Source organism: Eublepharis macularius, chromosome 12 (assembly GCF_028583425.1).
Source record: "Eublepharis macularius isolate TG4126 chromosome 12, MPM_Emac_v1.0, whole genome shotgun sequence".
Lineage (NCBI taxonomy): Eukaryota > Metazoa > Chordata > Lepidosauria > Squamata > Eublepharidae > Eublepharis > Eublepharis macularius.
This window is the reverse complement of record NC_072801.1, coordinates 63,270,683-63,285,567: the sequence shown is the minus strand read 5'-3', so window position 1 is coordinate 63,285,567 and position 14,885 is coordinate 63,270,683. Positions and strand designations below refer to the sequence as shown.

At 43.5% G+C, this 14,885-nt stretch overlaps 1 protein-coding gene across 1 annotated transcript; it reads right to left on the bottom strand.

The window, feature by feature from the left end:
* Positions 1–3,500: 3,500 nt before the first annotated feature.
* YPEL3 (yippee like 3) lies at positions 3,501–10,407 on the bottom strand. The gene is made up of 5 exons (XM_054993341.1): positions 10,232–10,407; positions 6,323–6,525; positions 5,210–5,253; positions 4,135–4,243; positions 3,501–4,027 (listed from the first exon to the last, which is right to left on the bottom strand). Exons 2-5 carry the CDS (start codon positions 6,437–6,439, stop codon positions 3,938–3,940), a joined length of 360 nt encoding a protein of 119 aa, XP_054849316.1. The 5' UTR covers positions 6,440–6,525; positions 10,232–10,407; the 3' UTR covers positions 3,501–3,937.
* Between the last annotated feature and the right edge of the window lie 4,478 nt (positions 10,408–14,885).

The following is a 14,885-nucleotide window of genomic DNA, read 5'->3' as shown; positions in this document are numbered from 1 at the left end:
TCGTGTGCATTGGAGTTTGCCTTCCTAGTTAGTCTGATTGATTACTTCTACTTGCTGTTTCTGAATGCAGAGCTGCTTCTGTTTATAGCATCCAAAGATGAGTCCTAGAGTATCATGAATGGCAGAAGACAGGCAGGATGATGCTGATTGGAGGTGGTGAGGAGGAAGGGTGGTGGTGGTTATTTTTAGGGTTGTGGAAAGCTGCTACAGGCTCCTAGATGCCTTGGAATCCAGAACTCTTTGAAAGTGTGTTTTTGTGCTGCTTGCTAGAATTCCCAAGTTCTACTGTAAGGAAGGTTTCTGCATTTTCTCTCTCTCTCTCTCTGCCGTATATATGTGTAAAGTGCTCTCAAGTCACAACTGACCTATGGCAATCCCAACAAGGGGCCTTCAGGACAAGTGAGAAGCTGAAGTGGTTTGCCATTATCTTCTTCTGCAGAGTCTTGTTCGATGATCCCCCATCCAAGTACTGACACTGCTTAGCTTCCAAGATCTGATGAGATCAGGGCTATACCCTGCTGCCTTTCCCTCTGCCTTATAGCCAGGCTCATATGGGCCTTTTTTGTGAAACCAACATTTTGTTGGTGGAATTCCATAAAGCTGCAAGAGATATAGTTGACAAAACTGCCTGAAGTCAGTTTTTCTTCTTGAGCATTCCTTTAAGAAATACTAGGTTTGTAGCAACTGTATTTTCAAATTCTGCCCCCCCCCCCAAAATTTGAAGTGGAGTGCCCCTTCTGTCTCCTTCTGAGGGGCCATACAGAGCAAAGAGCCATATATCCCTATGACTCATGTTATAAAGTTCTCAGGGTGTGATATTTGAGCACCTTTATGAGTTGTTTTAAGGAAGGCCCTGTGAAAAAGAGAGGTTATATTCCTCCAAATGCAAAACCTCCACCCAGTCCTCCCTCTCTTTGCTGCCTCCTGGCACAGATTCTCACCCCAAGAGTCATGGAGGGAGTGGTAAATGGCTCTTTCCCCTTAAATCTTGAGATGCAGAGTGTGGAAGGCATGTTTCTTTAGATCCAGAGGAGTTAGCCGTGTTAGTCTGTAGTTGCAAAATAGCAAAGAGTCCAGTAGCTCCTTTAAGACTAACCAACTTTATTGTAGCATAAGCTTTGGAGAACCACAGCTCTCTTTGTCAGATGCATGTGATGAAAGAGAGCTGTGGTTCTCAAAAGCTTATGCTACAATAAGGTTGGTTAGTCTTAAAGGTGCTACTGGATTCTTTACCACTTTTCTTTAGTTGTCTGTGTAGTGCAGGGTTGATCTTGTTACTGTCTGGTGTGGTAATGTCAGAAGCCCCCTTCCCCCTTTTCCCATAATGCTCCTCTTTTCCTTTTAGGCATATAGCCAGAGGACCTACCTGCATTTTTACCCACTGATGAAACATTACTTATGTTTGCCGTGGTACTTTTGGATTTCAAGATTACTGTGAAATCAAGTAGATAACACTTTCAAACCTCACTCTCCACTATGTCTCTTTTCCCCACATGTTCATCCTATATTAATCTAACATCTCCTGATGTTTGTCCTTGTAGACTGGATATCCGATACACCTCTTGCTCAGCAATGTCTGTTAGGATGACAAGCAGACCTCTGTGTGGGCACCCAATTTTTGCAAGAAGTGCAAACTGTTTCCAGCATCAAGCCATCAAAGGTACACTGACTCTGAATATGAAAATTCCTCTTTGTGGGAACCAAACAGTGCTTGGCACCTGATTGGCCTCTGTTGTTGAATAGAAGAGTGGACTGGGTGGGCTTAGGAACTGATCCAGCAAGAATAAGCAGTTCTTATTCTTAAGACTCTTAAATAATTGAATTGAGACAAAGAAACAGAACCTTTTGTTCACTGAATCTGAAAGTGTGTGGCTTCATAAATAATGTGGCAATTCTTTTTTTATTATGTGATTATGAAAATGCATTAAAGGTGGGGCTGATTATTCTAATCTACGTGCTAGTGATAGCTAGAAAGGAAGACAGCCTAGGCAACAGATGGGCTGATAATCCATAATTGTAACTCTCACAAGTAGACAGTAGGTGGAGCACTTGAGCAGTAGACTTTAACACAAAATAGCTGTAACAGCTGAAGAGGGAAGTCATGCCCCCTTGGAGGATGTGTGCGCTTGTATATCTGATGAGTCTGGTTTGGGGGCATTCTGGGGCTGGCACTGTCACCAGGACCTCTAATCAAGCACTTAAGAAGGAGGAAAGAGACCTTTGGCTGTATAAGCCAGCTGAGCCCTTGTCCTGACCCCTTACTATAATGCACTCTGCGCCTCTTTAATCCTCTGGGATTTGGAATTTCAGCATCCTTTGAGGGACTGGAGTAGTTTTGGGTGGCTTTTGTGGTGGGGACGAGCTCATTATGGCAAGAGAGGGAAATGTACATGTGCTGAAATCTCTGATAATAGGCTGTCTTGTAAGAAAATGGTTCAAAGAGATGCTTTGATAAGCGATAGGGACTGTAGACTATGCTACTGTGCACTGTTTCTTACTGCAAGTATGTTCCTACTAGTTTGCTTCAACATAGTTCAGTATGTTGTATCAAACTGCTTATGTTTGCTTCAACATTGTTTCAAATTTCTGCAATCTGTACCCTGTTGTGTTGTTTATGGAATGTCCTAGCTTTTGATTGTGTTGAATGATAATCTGCCTTGAGTCTCAGTGAGAAAAGCAGGTTATAAAAAATGTAATAAAATAAATAAACTGCACTGTGTGATCTGCTTTGCCCTGACCTGGGTTGCCCAAGCTTGATCTCATCAGATCTTGGAGACTAAGCAGGGTTGGCCTTGGTTAATAATTGGACAGGAGACCTCTGAGGAAGACCAGGGTTGCAGAGGCAGGTGATGGCACACCACCTCTATTAGTCTCTTGCCATGAAAACCCCACCAGGGGTCGCCATAAATCTGCTATGACTTGACAGCACTCTTCGCCACCACCCATCTGCCTTGAGTCACAGTGAGAAAAAATAAAGTAAATAAAAATAAAATAAATGAAAAGGTGAGCAGATAAATTCAATAAATTAGATTGGATAGAAGGTATTTTGCCTTGGGGGTTTAATTTTTCAATGGGGAAGAGACTCTTTGTGCTGGAACCTCTAAGAGGAACTGCCCCTGCCTAGTAGCCCTGGAACTTCTTGCTCTAGAGGCTGTTGAAAAGTTAGTTGGCTTAGTGTGAGGAAACCCAAATGCATCATCCGCTGTTCATGCTGTCTTCAACTGAGAATAGGATCTTAACAAATACGGAAATTTGCTGTCTGATTCAGGATTAGGGGGAAACGGTGTGAGGGGCTGGTTTTCAAACTCCCTTAGTCTCGGGATCATCTCTTACTGGTTCCTTGAGAAGAGATACAATAGACACCAAGATTTGGCCAGTGGAATAATCAGGAAGGAGACGTTGCTCTGGCTACGCAAGACTGGGATGGCCAGGAAATCCCTTATTGACAAATTCCTCTATTGGTGACAGCACCTCTTGCGGTAAGAAAAAATGCATCACTTCAGTGCTTTTATTTATATACATAATACACACGTTCACAAAATCACAAATACTGTACAACCCCTGCCTTCCCCATTCCACTATACAATCACTCTCATTGTTTTTGAATACACATTCTGTACAACAAACCCCCACACTCCTCCCCTCCCCCTCCCAAACCCTGCTTGCACACTGCCCCTGGCCTAGGTGTCTCCTTGTGCGCTGCCTCCTTTTGCCACACGAGGGCGTCATATCTGAGCCATGGGTGTGGCCTCCCAGCAGAAGCTCCGCCTCCTCCTTCACAGCTCAGATGCATCCGGGAGGTGATTTGGATGGCAGCCCATTGGTTGGGAAGGCAAAGGCAAGTTTTGTGGAAATTGTCGATTTTTAGGCTCCACCTTCTACATGTCATTAGCCAAAGGTGGCAAGACCCTGCTTTCTTTCCCCTGGCAATCTCTTTTCAATCCCAGCCGTTATCCTTGATCATGTGGTTGAGTTCAATGATGTATTTCCCCTCCTTATATTTCTGGCTGGTCTCAAAGGCTTGTTCCTGCAAAACACAAGAATGTAAATGGTGTTGAAGAACGTGTGAGCTTTCTTCAATGGGTACATTAGTCGTAGGGAGAGGCAGATGGGTGGCAGCAAGCGGAAACTCACATATTTCCATCCAAGCGTGGTTTTGCAGTTCTCACAGTAGATATCAGCCACAGCATGCAGACCTGTCAGCAGTACCCGTTCTTCTGCTGGGCCACATCCAACATTTACTCTGCACAGAGCCAAGAAAAGAAAGAGACAGCCAGTGAGCAGCGGTGAAAGTGTTGGATTAGGACTGTGGATATGGCTTCAAATCCCCGCTCAGCCACGACTGTCCCCTGGTCACAATGGACCTGTCATTCCTTCTCAGCCTAACCTATCTAATATGGTTGTTGCTGCTTTGCGCTCCTTGGAAGAAGGCGAAGAAAAAAGGATAGGAAAAGGAAAGGGGTTGAGAGGCACAGTGTCACAGTGCTGGCAATGTCTGTCACCCCTTACCCATAATCCCTTGTGTTTTCCTGATCTGAGTTTTTCCTTAAATCAGTGAAGGCCTCAGGCTTTGCCTGTGTGGCTTCACAGGTTCAACCTTGACATCTTTTTGCCACAGAATATGACAAACTGGGTTCAAGATGAGGTACCAGTCAGGGTTGATGACAGGGTCATTTAATTAAATGCTGAAGTTTTCCCGTCCTCATCATTGTACTCATTTCCTCTGCTGCTCCTAAGCCCTGTTGGCTTGCACATTTTGGGAGAATGGGGAGAACCTGGCACATCATAATCTCCCCTTTTAGGATTGGTTCTGCCTTATCACAGAGGTCATCAGAGTTGACAAATATGTCAGTGAAGGAAGCTGTAGTTCTCACTGTGCCTAGGCTGAAGGGGTTCTGGGCCTGCATGATTATTTATTTAGAGAAGTTTTTGTGCCGCCTCTCCAGGAAACCTGCCCAATAGAATGCTTCCTGTCAAAAACAGGAAGTCGGTTTCATGTAGAAAGTTAGAATGTAAAGGCAGAGGCTCGGTTTGGAATCCTCCTTGACATGCCACCCTTCTTGTAGAATGGACCATGCCCACCAGACTGAGAACTAGGCCATTGGTGCAACTTAAGCCTGCAACAAGGCTGGGATAGGGCGCCGATGCTTTCTCAGGCTGGTGTATAGCTGCCCTTTGACCAGAGTCTGTTTCTTCCTGTGATACTCACACAGAGTTGAATAAATAAGCCCGACCTTGGCTTCCTTGAAAAGACTGTAATGACAAGAAGACAGGGGGAACAGATGTAAACAAGTACCTTGGTTGACTCTTTGCTGCACTCCCCTTCTCTCACCACGGCCCTGAGCAGCAACATTCCCCTCAGAATCGATTTTCATCTGTCCCCGAGTCCATAACTCGGGGGCAGCTTCCCTCTCCCAGCTGCATTTCCTTGTTTTCTCTCTGGCTTGCTTTCAAGCACACCCCATCTCTGCACTCCAAATTCAGTTTAATCATTAATCAGCTAGCAGCTCAAAACCTGTTGACCTTGCAGTCTCTCAGCCACCAGGGTGTGTATGGCTGGGCAAGAATCGACAAGCCCCCGTGAGAGAACTCTCAGACCTGGAGAAAACAAATATCCCACCTCCTTGCTGCTTTCTAGACCCCTACCCCCACCCCATCACCTGCCTTTACAACTAACTCCCCTTCCTTTAATTATTAGGGAAATTTACAATAGTTTTTTTGGTTAAATTGTGGTTCCCTGGAAGTATGACCCAGCAATTGGGGATTGCGCCAGTCCTTCCCTTTTCTTGCTAAATTATTGCTCACCATCGCAGGAAGGGTGAAAGTTTCTAGGTCTATATTCTGGCCTGCCAGGGCGGTGGGCTTTGGGGATTTCCCAAGATCCTCTGGCCCATTCTACAGACCTGGGCAGTGTCGCATGGAGCTGTGGGTGAGCACTGAGGCACAGGAACGGTGCAGAGGATAAAATAATAATTCTGCAAGTTCAGACTACAAATTCTGCACAGACTCCCTAGAGTCCCACGTTCGTGATCTTCCTGCCTTTGTTCCTCTTCTGTGAACTATGACTAACTGTGACCTACCTAGCAGGATTGTGATGACAAGCAAGGATTGTTTAAAAAAATGTTTTGAAAATGTGAGAGAGGCTTAGGATGGGGGAAAACAGAATTCCTTGTAATGACAGCATTAAAAAAAAAACCCCTAACTTTACTGTATACTTTTTTTAAAAAACCAATTGTCAGACGAAACCACCACCTCTTCCCCGAGATGCTGTGAGCTTCTCCATAGTTGTCTGACTGGGATAGCCTGATTTTTTCCCCTTTACCTTGGAGATAAGGTCGTCGTGGTTGGCCAGGTGTGCCCGGCAATGCACACAGCTGTAGCGTCGGTGGCAGTTGTCCAGATAGGCTTGGAAAGTTTTGGGTTTGGACAGCCTCACCATTGTGGTGGGGTCACAAAATGGAGAGAGAAGCTGCAGGAGAGTTGTGATGAACCAAACAGTCCCCCGATGGGGAAGTCCAAAATGTCCTAAGAGAGAGGAGTGTTGAGATCAGAGATGGGATAGTTTGGTGGAGAGAAGGTTCTTGGGTTGAGGAATGGATTAGAGCCAGGAAGGTTAGGGGATGGGATGCCTGGATTCTGGCTCCTAGGCTCTTGCAGTTGGCTAAATACTGTCTAACCAGTCTGGTATCTAAAGCAAAACACTACCATGTGCTCTGCCTCCCAAGGCAGCTTCTAGGAGGCTCAGTCAGTAATAAGCCTTGAGATGTAGGTCAGCATAGATTATCTTGTGATGGAGAAGTATTGCCCAGAATAGAATACAAGCTCTCCCGTGCTGCCCCTTCTCTTTTCCAGTAAGGCTGGCACTGGGATGACCACTCGATCCTCTACCCCTCTTTCTTTGAGCAACCCAGGAATTTTTGCCTTCCAGATCTCCTCATGTCTCCCTCTCCTCATGAGATCCGTGAGTTCTGGCACTTTGACAAAAAAAGGAGTAAAACAAACTTTTCATTGTCTCAACATAGGACCAGCTTTCTTGTATGTATCTTTGACCCCTGTTTCAAGGTATCTGCCACCCACCTTGGTTAGTTGATGTCTCCCAAGAAGGCAGCTTTTAAAGAGTTCAAGAACTTTTGGGGGAGATATGGTTGTGGTGATGTTGAAATGCAATGCACATTTAGGGTGAGATGGTGGAAAGATAAATATAAGAAGAAGCAAACTAAAGAAGGAATGGCAAGGAGGAGGAGCGGATTTATTTTACTTCTTTTATTTACTTCATTTATATCTCACCTTTCTTCCAATAGGGACACAAAGCAGCTGACATCATTCTCCTCTCCTCCATTCATCCTCACAACAACCCTGTGAGGTAGGGTAGGCTGAGAGAATGTGAATGGCCTACGGTCACCTAAGCGAGCTTCCCTGACAGAGTGGAGATTCGAACCTGGGACTCCGGGACCCTAGTCTGATCACCTAACCACTACAGCAAACTGATAAAATAGTGCTTAAAAAGTGCAGCTGTGAAAAGATGGCAGGAGTGAAGGATGGCTGCAATATAAGCTATGCATGAGTTGAAGATGCAGGACTAGGGGGAGTAGCCAACAGGGAGGAAGACAATGCAATGACGTCACTGAAGAGATGGAAGACCTGCCTGCTGAAAAGAGGGAATAGTATAAGGGGAAAGGCAGATGGGTACAGAACGAAGGGCACAAAAACTGGAAATGCCAAATGAATGCAGAAGAGAGAGGCATACAGCAACCTGCAGAGGAGTCTAGGAGAGAGGAGGAAAAAATATAGCTAGTGCAGGGAAGAGGGAGCTGGTGAAAATGCAGCGGCTTAAATGAGTGCTGCACAGGAGGGAGGGGTGGGCGTGAGGGGAGACGGCAAACAAGGAGGCGAGAGGCTCTCTTTGCAAAGGGAGGCGGCTGGCTGGGGCGGAGGGGGAAGAGTCTGGAACACGACGAGGGGGAGGGAAAGAGAGGCGGCTCCTTGAAAGCGAAGCAAGACGAACCAACCCTGCGGGCAGGGGAATGCTGACTTGGGAAAATGGAGGCTGCCTCTGTGTCTTTGCAAACAAAAAGAGGATCCTGAGTTCTCTGGTTCTGGGGATCTTTGGGGAGGAAGAGATTGGGGGGGATCTCGGTGAGACAGTCTGCAGAAGACGCTGCATTCCCCAGATTCCCCACCTCCTTTCTAAAACGTTGTCTTCTGTCCTATTGCAGACAGTAGATCCGATCTCCCCTCCCCCAACAAACCTCTGTTTTTTAATGTTAGCGGTTGGGGGAGGGGTGCTCTCATTTCCTTTCATGTTTGTGTGGTTCCCCAATTTTTCCTAGCTGTAGGTAAGAATATATTAGCCTAGCAAAGGAAATAATGGGCGGGACAAAGGGAAACCCAGGTTTAAATGTGATGTAGAGAGCCGGCATTGTGTAGTGTTTAGGGCCCAGTAGACACAGGTTCAAGTTGCTGTTTGGCATACAACATACTGGGTGACCCTGGGCCAGCCTGGATCCTAATTACAGAATAATAGGACTGGCCATTTTCTTAGCAGATATAGAAGCTAGTTATAATTTATAAATATCCATTTAACCAATTAATAGAAACAGACATGACAACCATAGGGAAAAGTCTGTTCCAGCCTAACAATGATTGCCTAACAGGAATCAGTTTTAACTTACCTTCCAAAATAAGTTTTTTCATATATTAAGTTCATCAGACAATGAAGGTTTGTTTGAATAGTATGGTAAATACTGTCGCATGCCAACCTGGTACAGTGTGAGAAGGGATTTTCTTAAGATGGTTTAATATAGGAGATCTATAAATAGATATTCAATCTGTGAGAGAACAAGGCCCATTCTTGACTCTAGTTCCCTGGTTTCTAGGGGATTATGTCTGTTTATGATTAAATAATGACATTTTAGGTACCATAACATAACATGTAAACTTGGGTCTAAACTTTTATTGCTGATTTCTGCAGTAATCACCTTATCCAGTTGAAAGTTAGGGAAGTTTACAGGTGGGATATGATTTTGAGGCTACCCAGTACTTGAAAAAAATGGTGTCTGTTTATACTACAATAACCTCTATTCTAAGAAATATGGGTTAATAGACTAATGGGGAGGAGCCCATGAAAGAGAGTCCTATCAAGATTATAAGTGATAAGCCAAACTAGAGAACACACATTATTTATTATCAGAGTTATCGGTTATGTATTTAATAGTCTCTGATCCTAATAAGATTCCTATAATGCATATGCAGGAGGAGGGAATGGAGAAACAGAAGGCGACACATTTGTAAAAATGGGATCTGAATGACTATAAATTGAAATTTCTGTCTGGATGATCTGCTGCAAGGAAATGACTGAATTCTAACAAAGGCAGAGCAATATGCCAGATTTGTAATTTCCAGTTAATTTCTACATTGGACCTACTGAGGCAAAATGCTTTCCAGTGATTTACTCAGTTATAAAAATGCATCCATATAATTCGAATCCATATAATATGAAAAGAGTTGGGGTGAGATTTTTTTTTAAACCTAGCATTAAAAAAAATCAGAATTCTAGTTTGTTTGGTTTCAAGACTGTAAAATATTACTTCCCTATACATTAGCGATTGAAATTTAAGGATAGATCCCTCTGCAGTTGGTTTTAAGCTTGCAATCATGAGAACCTGCATTCTGGGAAATACGGTAGTGTATTTGCTGTTCCAGGCTATAAAGATATGGGTAAAGTCACCCACCCTTCATAAACAGTCCGGTAGCTATGACTCCATTTGATTTGGCTCATTGCCTCCAATCAATACGGAGCTGGCAATGTATTCTAGGGAACAATAACAATGCAGGCTGCTGAAGCCGAGGCGGGTGCCATATTACTTTGAATTACGGGATCTCTAGAAAGATACTCTGATAATGACATGTGAGCCATTGAAATACAGGAAAGGGCATATTTTCCTGGGAAGAACTGCCTTCTTGGATTCCGGTTTTAAAAATAATTTACGCAGCGGATCAAAGTACATGCCAGTTATTTTCAAAACAAGAGTGGGGAAAGCTGTCACCAGTGACGACTGTCTTCAGGATGGCTCAGTAAACTGCATTTTATCCTTTGTTGTTTACCAGATCTCTTCTTCTCCTAGGAGCAGATTAGATTATAGTTTCATACCACAGTGAGATGCCTGCGATCGGCCACTGCAGTCACCTGCCTGAATGGCTAACAAGGATAAGCCACCCACCATAACCTTACCTGGGAGGAAGGACCCCTTTCTTTTGATGAAGCCTCTTAGTTCTCCTGATGCACGCCTAGGTCGGGTTGAGAAGGCGCTGGGCCAGGTTTGTGAAAGGGGGAGGCACCCTGTGGAGAGACCTGCAGGCCCCCTAAAAAGCTCCAGCTGGAAGTCTAGACTTCCTCTTGTTTACAAACCAAAGCTGAGAAACAAAGGTGTCTCCTCCCCTTTTCCCCTCTCTCCCTCCTCCTTTCTGCGGGCTTCCCCCTTTGCTCCTTCCTCTTTCCAGCCAGCCAATGACAGGAGAGTATGCAAATAAACTGCAGAACTTGAAAAGGGGAGGGGAAGTGCATCAAGTGACACATAGGAGGGGTGGGTGGAGAAATCACATGCGAGGCTTTGTGTGCATCAACTTGCTGTGGGTATAAGCAAGGTTCAGCCTATTGAATGCTACTGAGCCTATGCAGAGTTCCTTTAACTGAAGCAAGAGGCAGAGCTTTCCTATCAGAAGGTGTTAACTTTCAGGCAGCTCTGAAGCCTGCCTGGTCCCTTTTCCTGATGTAGGACTAGAATATCAGTGAGGATTTCACTACCAAAACTCAAAAAGAGTCCAGTAGCACCTTTAAGACTAACCAATTTTATTGTAGCATAAGCTTTCGAGAATCAAGTTCTCTTCATCAGATGCATGGTACAGAAACTGTACCAGTTTCTGTACTATGCATCTACGAAGAGAACTTGATTCTCGAAAGCTTATGCTACAATAAAATTGGTTAGTCTTAAAGGTGCTACTGGACTCTTTTCTATTTTTGCTACCACAGACTATCACGGCTAACTCCTCTGCATCTAAAAAAATCTCAAGATCCCAAAACCAAAGAATTCAGACTTGGCTCCTACCACTGTACGTTTTGCAAATAGACACAAACTTCATATTGCCGCCAGGTAGCTGTTCCCAATATTCTCCAGCCAGTTTCATTCTCCAGAATGAAACTGCTGCATGAGAATCCATCAAGAAGTATGTCATTGTTGTGTGTGTCCCCCTTCTCTAAGTGGTGAGAAGTTCTGGGGACATGCACTTTTGAAGCACTAGAGAGACTTGCGGAAATTTTATTAGCAAATATTCAAGATTCGCCATCTCACATCAGATCCCCACAAAGAAATCCTGCACCTTCCAGGTGCTTCAGCCAACTTCAGCTTTGTGTCTATTTCTGCTGTCACTCTCAGCATCAAACTTCTGCTGAGCAGAAGTAAACCTTTTTTCCCCTTTGGGCTTGCCAGGTTTAGCAAAAACAGAGAAACACTTTTGTCAGCAATTTCTGTGATTATATATTTTCCTTCATTATATGTGAGTTATTCCCAATTGCATCTCACCCTTGTACTTCATGCATTGTATAGATTTTATAACTTCTTTTCCTTCGCTTATAAGTCTGCTTAGTGAGGAACCACTACATGCATCTGCTGATGTGGGCTCTTGTGTGCTACAATGAAAGCTTGTTACTCTTTCAGGCACCACATCAACTCCCCTGGAACAGAGTAAAAAAAAAACCTAGCAGTTTTATTGTGGCATAAGATTTCTTGGGCCAGAGAGTCCACTTCATCAGGTACATGCAGTGGTAACACTCAAATGTGTAGGCTTATGTGCCCTGAATACAAGGAGAAGAAGAAATGCATGTATGTTTTTTAAATAATGTGAGACCAATAGATCAGCAACACAAGACGTACCAGGTCTGTCCCAGTACCACGCCGAGCACGAATGCATATGGAATCCAGACAAATCAGTGCAAGACCCAGTAAGCATGTGTACGATCCTGTTCTTGCTGGTGATAAATGCGTTCAGCAAAATCAAAAGTGTAAATAAAAAGGGCTAGTTCCTTTCTGTGGTGTCTAGCTGTTCTTAAGACTTGCTGAGACTTACTCAGTTTTGTCCAATTTTCTAATGACTTCTTTGAGTTCAGCAGCTTTTCTTCCTATGGATGTCTTATTTTTGTTCATCTATTGCATTAAAAAGTGCAAGGACTCTTTAGCTAGCTCATTGTGGCATAAATCTTCATAGAAGAGGATGGTAGACATTATGTACATGAGCCTCACAGTACAGTGGTGGTTAGAGAGGAGTTAAGCTGGGTGTTAAATTAATGGGTTTGTTTTGCCTTCCCTTGCCTTATGTGACTTGGCTTACTTGCTAGAGCAATCTACCCTGCAGAGATAATTTCAGGAAGTGTGACTTCTGCTTTCTTAATTCCTTTTGATGTTTGGATTATGCTTGTTGTGGCACTAATCTTTTATAGATACTGTATTGGGGCACTGGGATTGAGTGATGACCACCTGGGTCTTCTCTAGCTCTGTGACTCTGGGCCAAGCTACAAGTGATGAATGACACTTGAACAGCAAGTGTATTTCTCCCTGTTCACTTGCCCTCCACTCAATCCACTTGCTGTTCAAGTGTCAATCGTCACTTGTAGCTTGGCCCTCTGTTATCCCAGGTCTTTCAGGCCACAGTTACAGTATCTCTTACTTCATGTGAAAGGGGCCTATCATTCTCTCCTCTTTCAGATTTCAATTTATTATATACTTTGGCAACATAGTATTGCTTCGCAGAGCAATAAATGTTCTTTAAAGACTTGAAGGTGAAGAGGAAGTTGCTCGAGAGCAAATATCACCCAGCGATTCAGAGCAGAGTTGTATAAGGTAACAAAATGGTTATCTACAGAGAAAGATGACTCCTGCCCTTATTTTTTTACTTATTTCATTTTATAGTATGCCTTTCTCACTGAGACTCAAGGCAGATTTTAAAAATTTAAGAACAATGCAATAAAAAGTATAGTGCCAACAATATACAGTGCAATCTGTTAGAATGTAATTCATTTGAATTGTGACTGAAGTAGAAAACCTTTATTTTAGTGTTGGGGTTCAAGACTGTAACAGGTAACTAAACATTGAGGATGCTTCTGAGCATGTGCAAAGTGTATTTGTTTTGCAACTGATTATTAACCGTAGCTGGGCTCTAGACATGTGAAACTCAGACTCAGCGCCTAATCACATGTTGTGTCCTTGAGTCCTTACCAATCCTGTTAACCAGACATGCTGTGAAAATTCTTGGTTTGGAACAATTCCCAGGTGTATACATTGGGAGGGGACTTCTCACACAGCAACCCCCGTGTATAAATTTCTCAATCTGAAACTGCCCTGTTGGGAAAACTTGTGTGTATGTTTCCACAGTAGATTGAATAGGAGGTCCTCTGGGACATTTTCAGGTCAGGTGAACTCTCAGGACATGTCATGTGGGTGCACCAGATGAGCAAGTTTTGAAGTTTTGCAGGATGGAGGCTTTGGTTTGGGGACTGCCTTCAGCACTGGAATTCCCATTTTAGAATCTGAACATTGAGGTGGTGGCCGAACTTTGAGTAGCGTCTTGACTTCCCTAAAAGAATTTGAGAATCCAATGGGGGGTGGGTGGGTGGGATATAAATGAAGTAAATAAATAATTAAAATAAGATAGTTATACGTTGTATTTGGGCAAAGATACTCAAAGTAGGACTGAGAATTTTCCCCTGTTCTTCCTATCCCTGGGTGTATAAACTGTTATTAAGATAAACCAAGAGAATTCATTTTGGTTGAGTGGTTTGGCATTATGAAATATTGTTAACATAGCAATTTAACTTGTCAATGGTTTGGATTTTTTTGGGCATGACTAATTTTATATTACACCAGTGATGAGTACTTTATTACCCATCTCTTTATGAAACTAAAGATGTCATCTCTTTATGAAACTAAAGAAGAGAGTGGGAAGTGAGAACACTGTGGGGTAATGTAATCACTGCAACACAACCTGTATTCCATTTTAAGATTCTGCAAGCTGCAGACCGGAGTATTTCCATCATATCCCAAAACATCTTTTTACTACCACCACCACCACCCCTTTCCCCCCTTTTTTGCTCTGAATACCCTGCCTGATGAAGAGGTCTGTGGGGTTTTGTGATATTTTGGTTCATAATACTGTCATTTTAAAAATGTTTCTATAGCCAAGAAGGCAACCTGCAGTCTTTGCCTCTTATCTCCCTATTAGTTATTGATCTCTTTAAAGTCACAGCCACCATTCTATCTTGTACAATTTCTGGTTGAAACAAATACATTTGAATAACTTTTGGCTTTTCATAGGGGCATTCGCCATGAAAGTTGGCACAGGGGGTATCAAACTCCTAAGTCTCTTGAGCCAAAATGAAGCTTTGTGATTGACATGATGGTAGGACACATTGTAGGAACAGTCTCCTGGTAGCTGGAGTCCATTGTGTTGGCCAAGGCTTAATTTCAGGGTGCAAAGTCCCTATTCTTTATTTGTAGGTGTGTCAACAGTGAGAATTGGGGGGCATTATGTTTAGAGTGCTTTGAAGGAAAATGAAGCTTTGGCCTCGACAGGGCCAGAAAATCATAGGGGAAGTCTTCGGGGGCAGGTATATATCAGTTGGGATGACTTATACCTTATGAGGAAAAGCAGAGAAATGCAAACATGAGGCTGATAAATACAAGTCAGGGAACTAGAAGTAAACTCAATCTTGTTTTATGTGTATCTAAGGAAGAGATCAGTGCAGAAAAACATAAATAGGAGATATATTTGGAAACCTGTCTTGTTACTTGCTATTCATGGATAATGCCAGGAATGTACCCAGGGAGGGTGGAGAC

Bases quoted from the DNA above. Each gene is read 5' to 3' on its own strand.
- YPEL3 (XM_054993341.1), bottom strand. From the start codon at position 6,439: ATGGTGAGGCTGTCCAAACCCAAAACTTTCCAAGCCTATCTGGACAAC. The intron at 5,254-6,322 runs GTAAAGGGGAAA...TTGTCATTACAG, and splicing joins ACGACGACCTTATCTCCAAG to TCTTTTCAAGGAAGCCAAGG. The intron at 4,244-5,209 runs GTGAGTATCACA...GGCTCTGTGCAG, and splicing joins GCTTATTTATTCAACTCTGT to AGTAAATGTTGGATGTGGCC.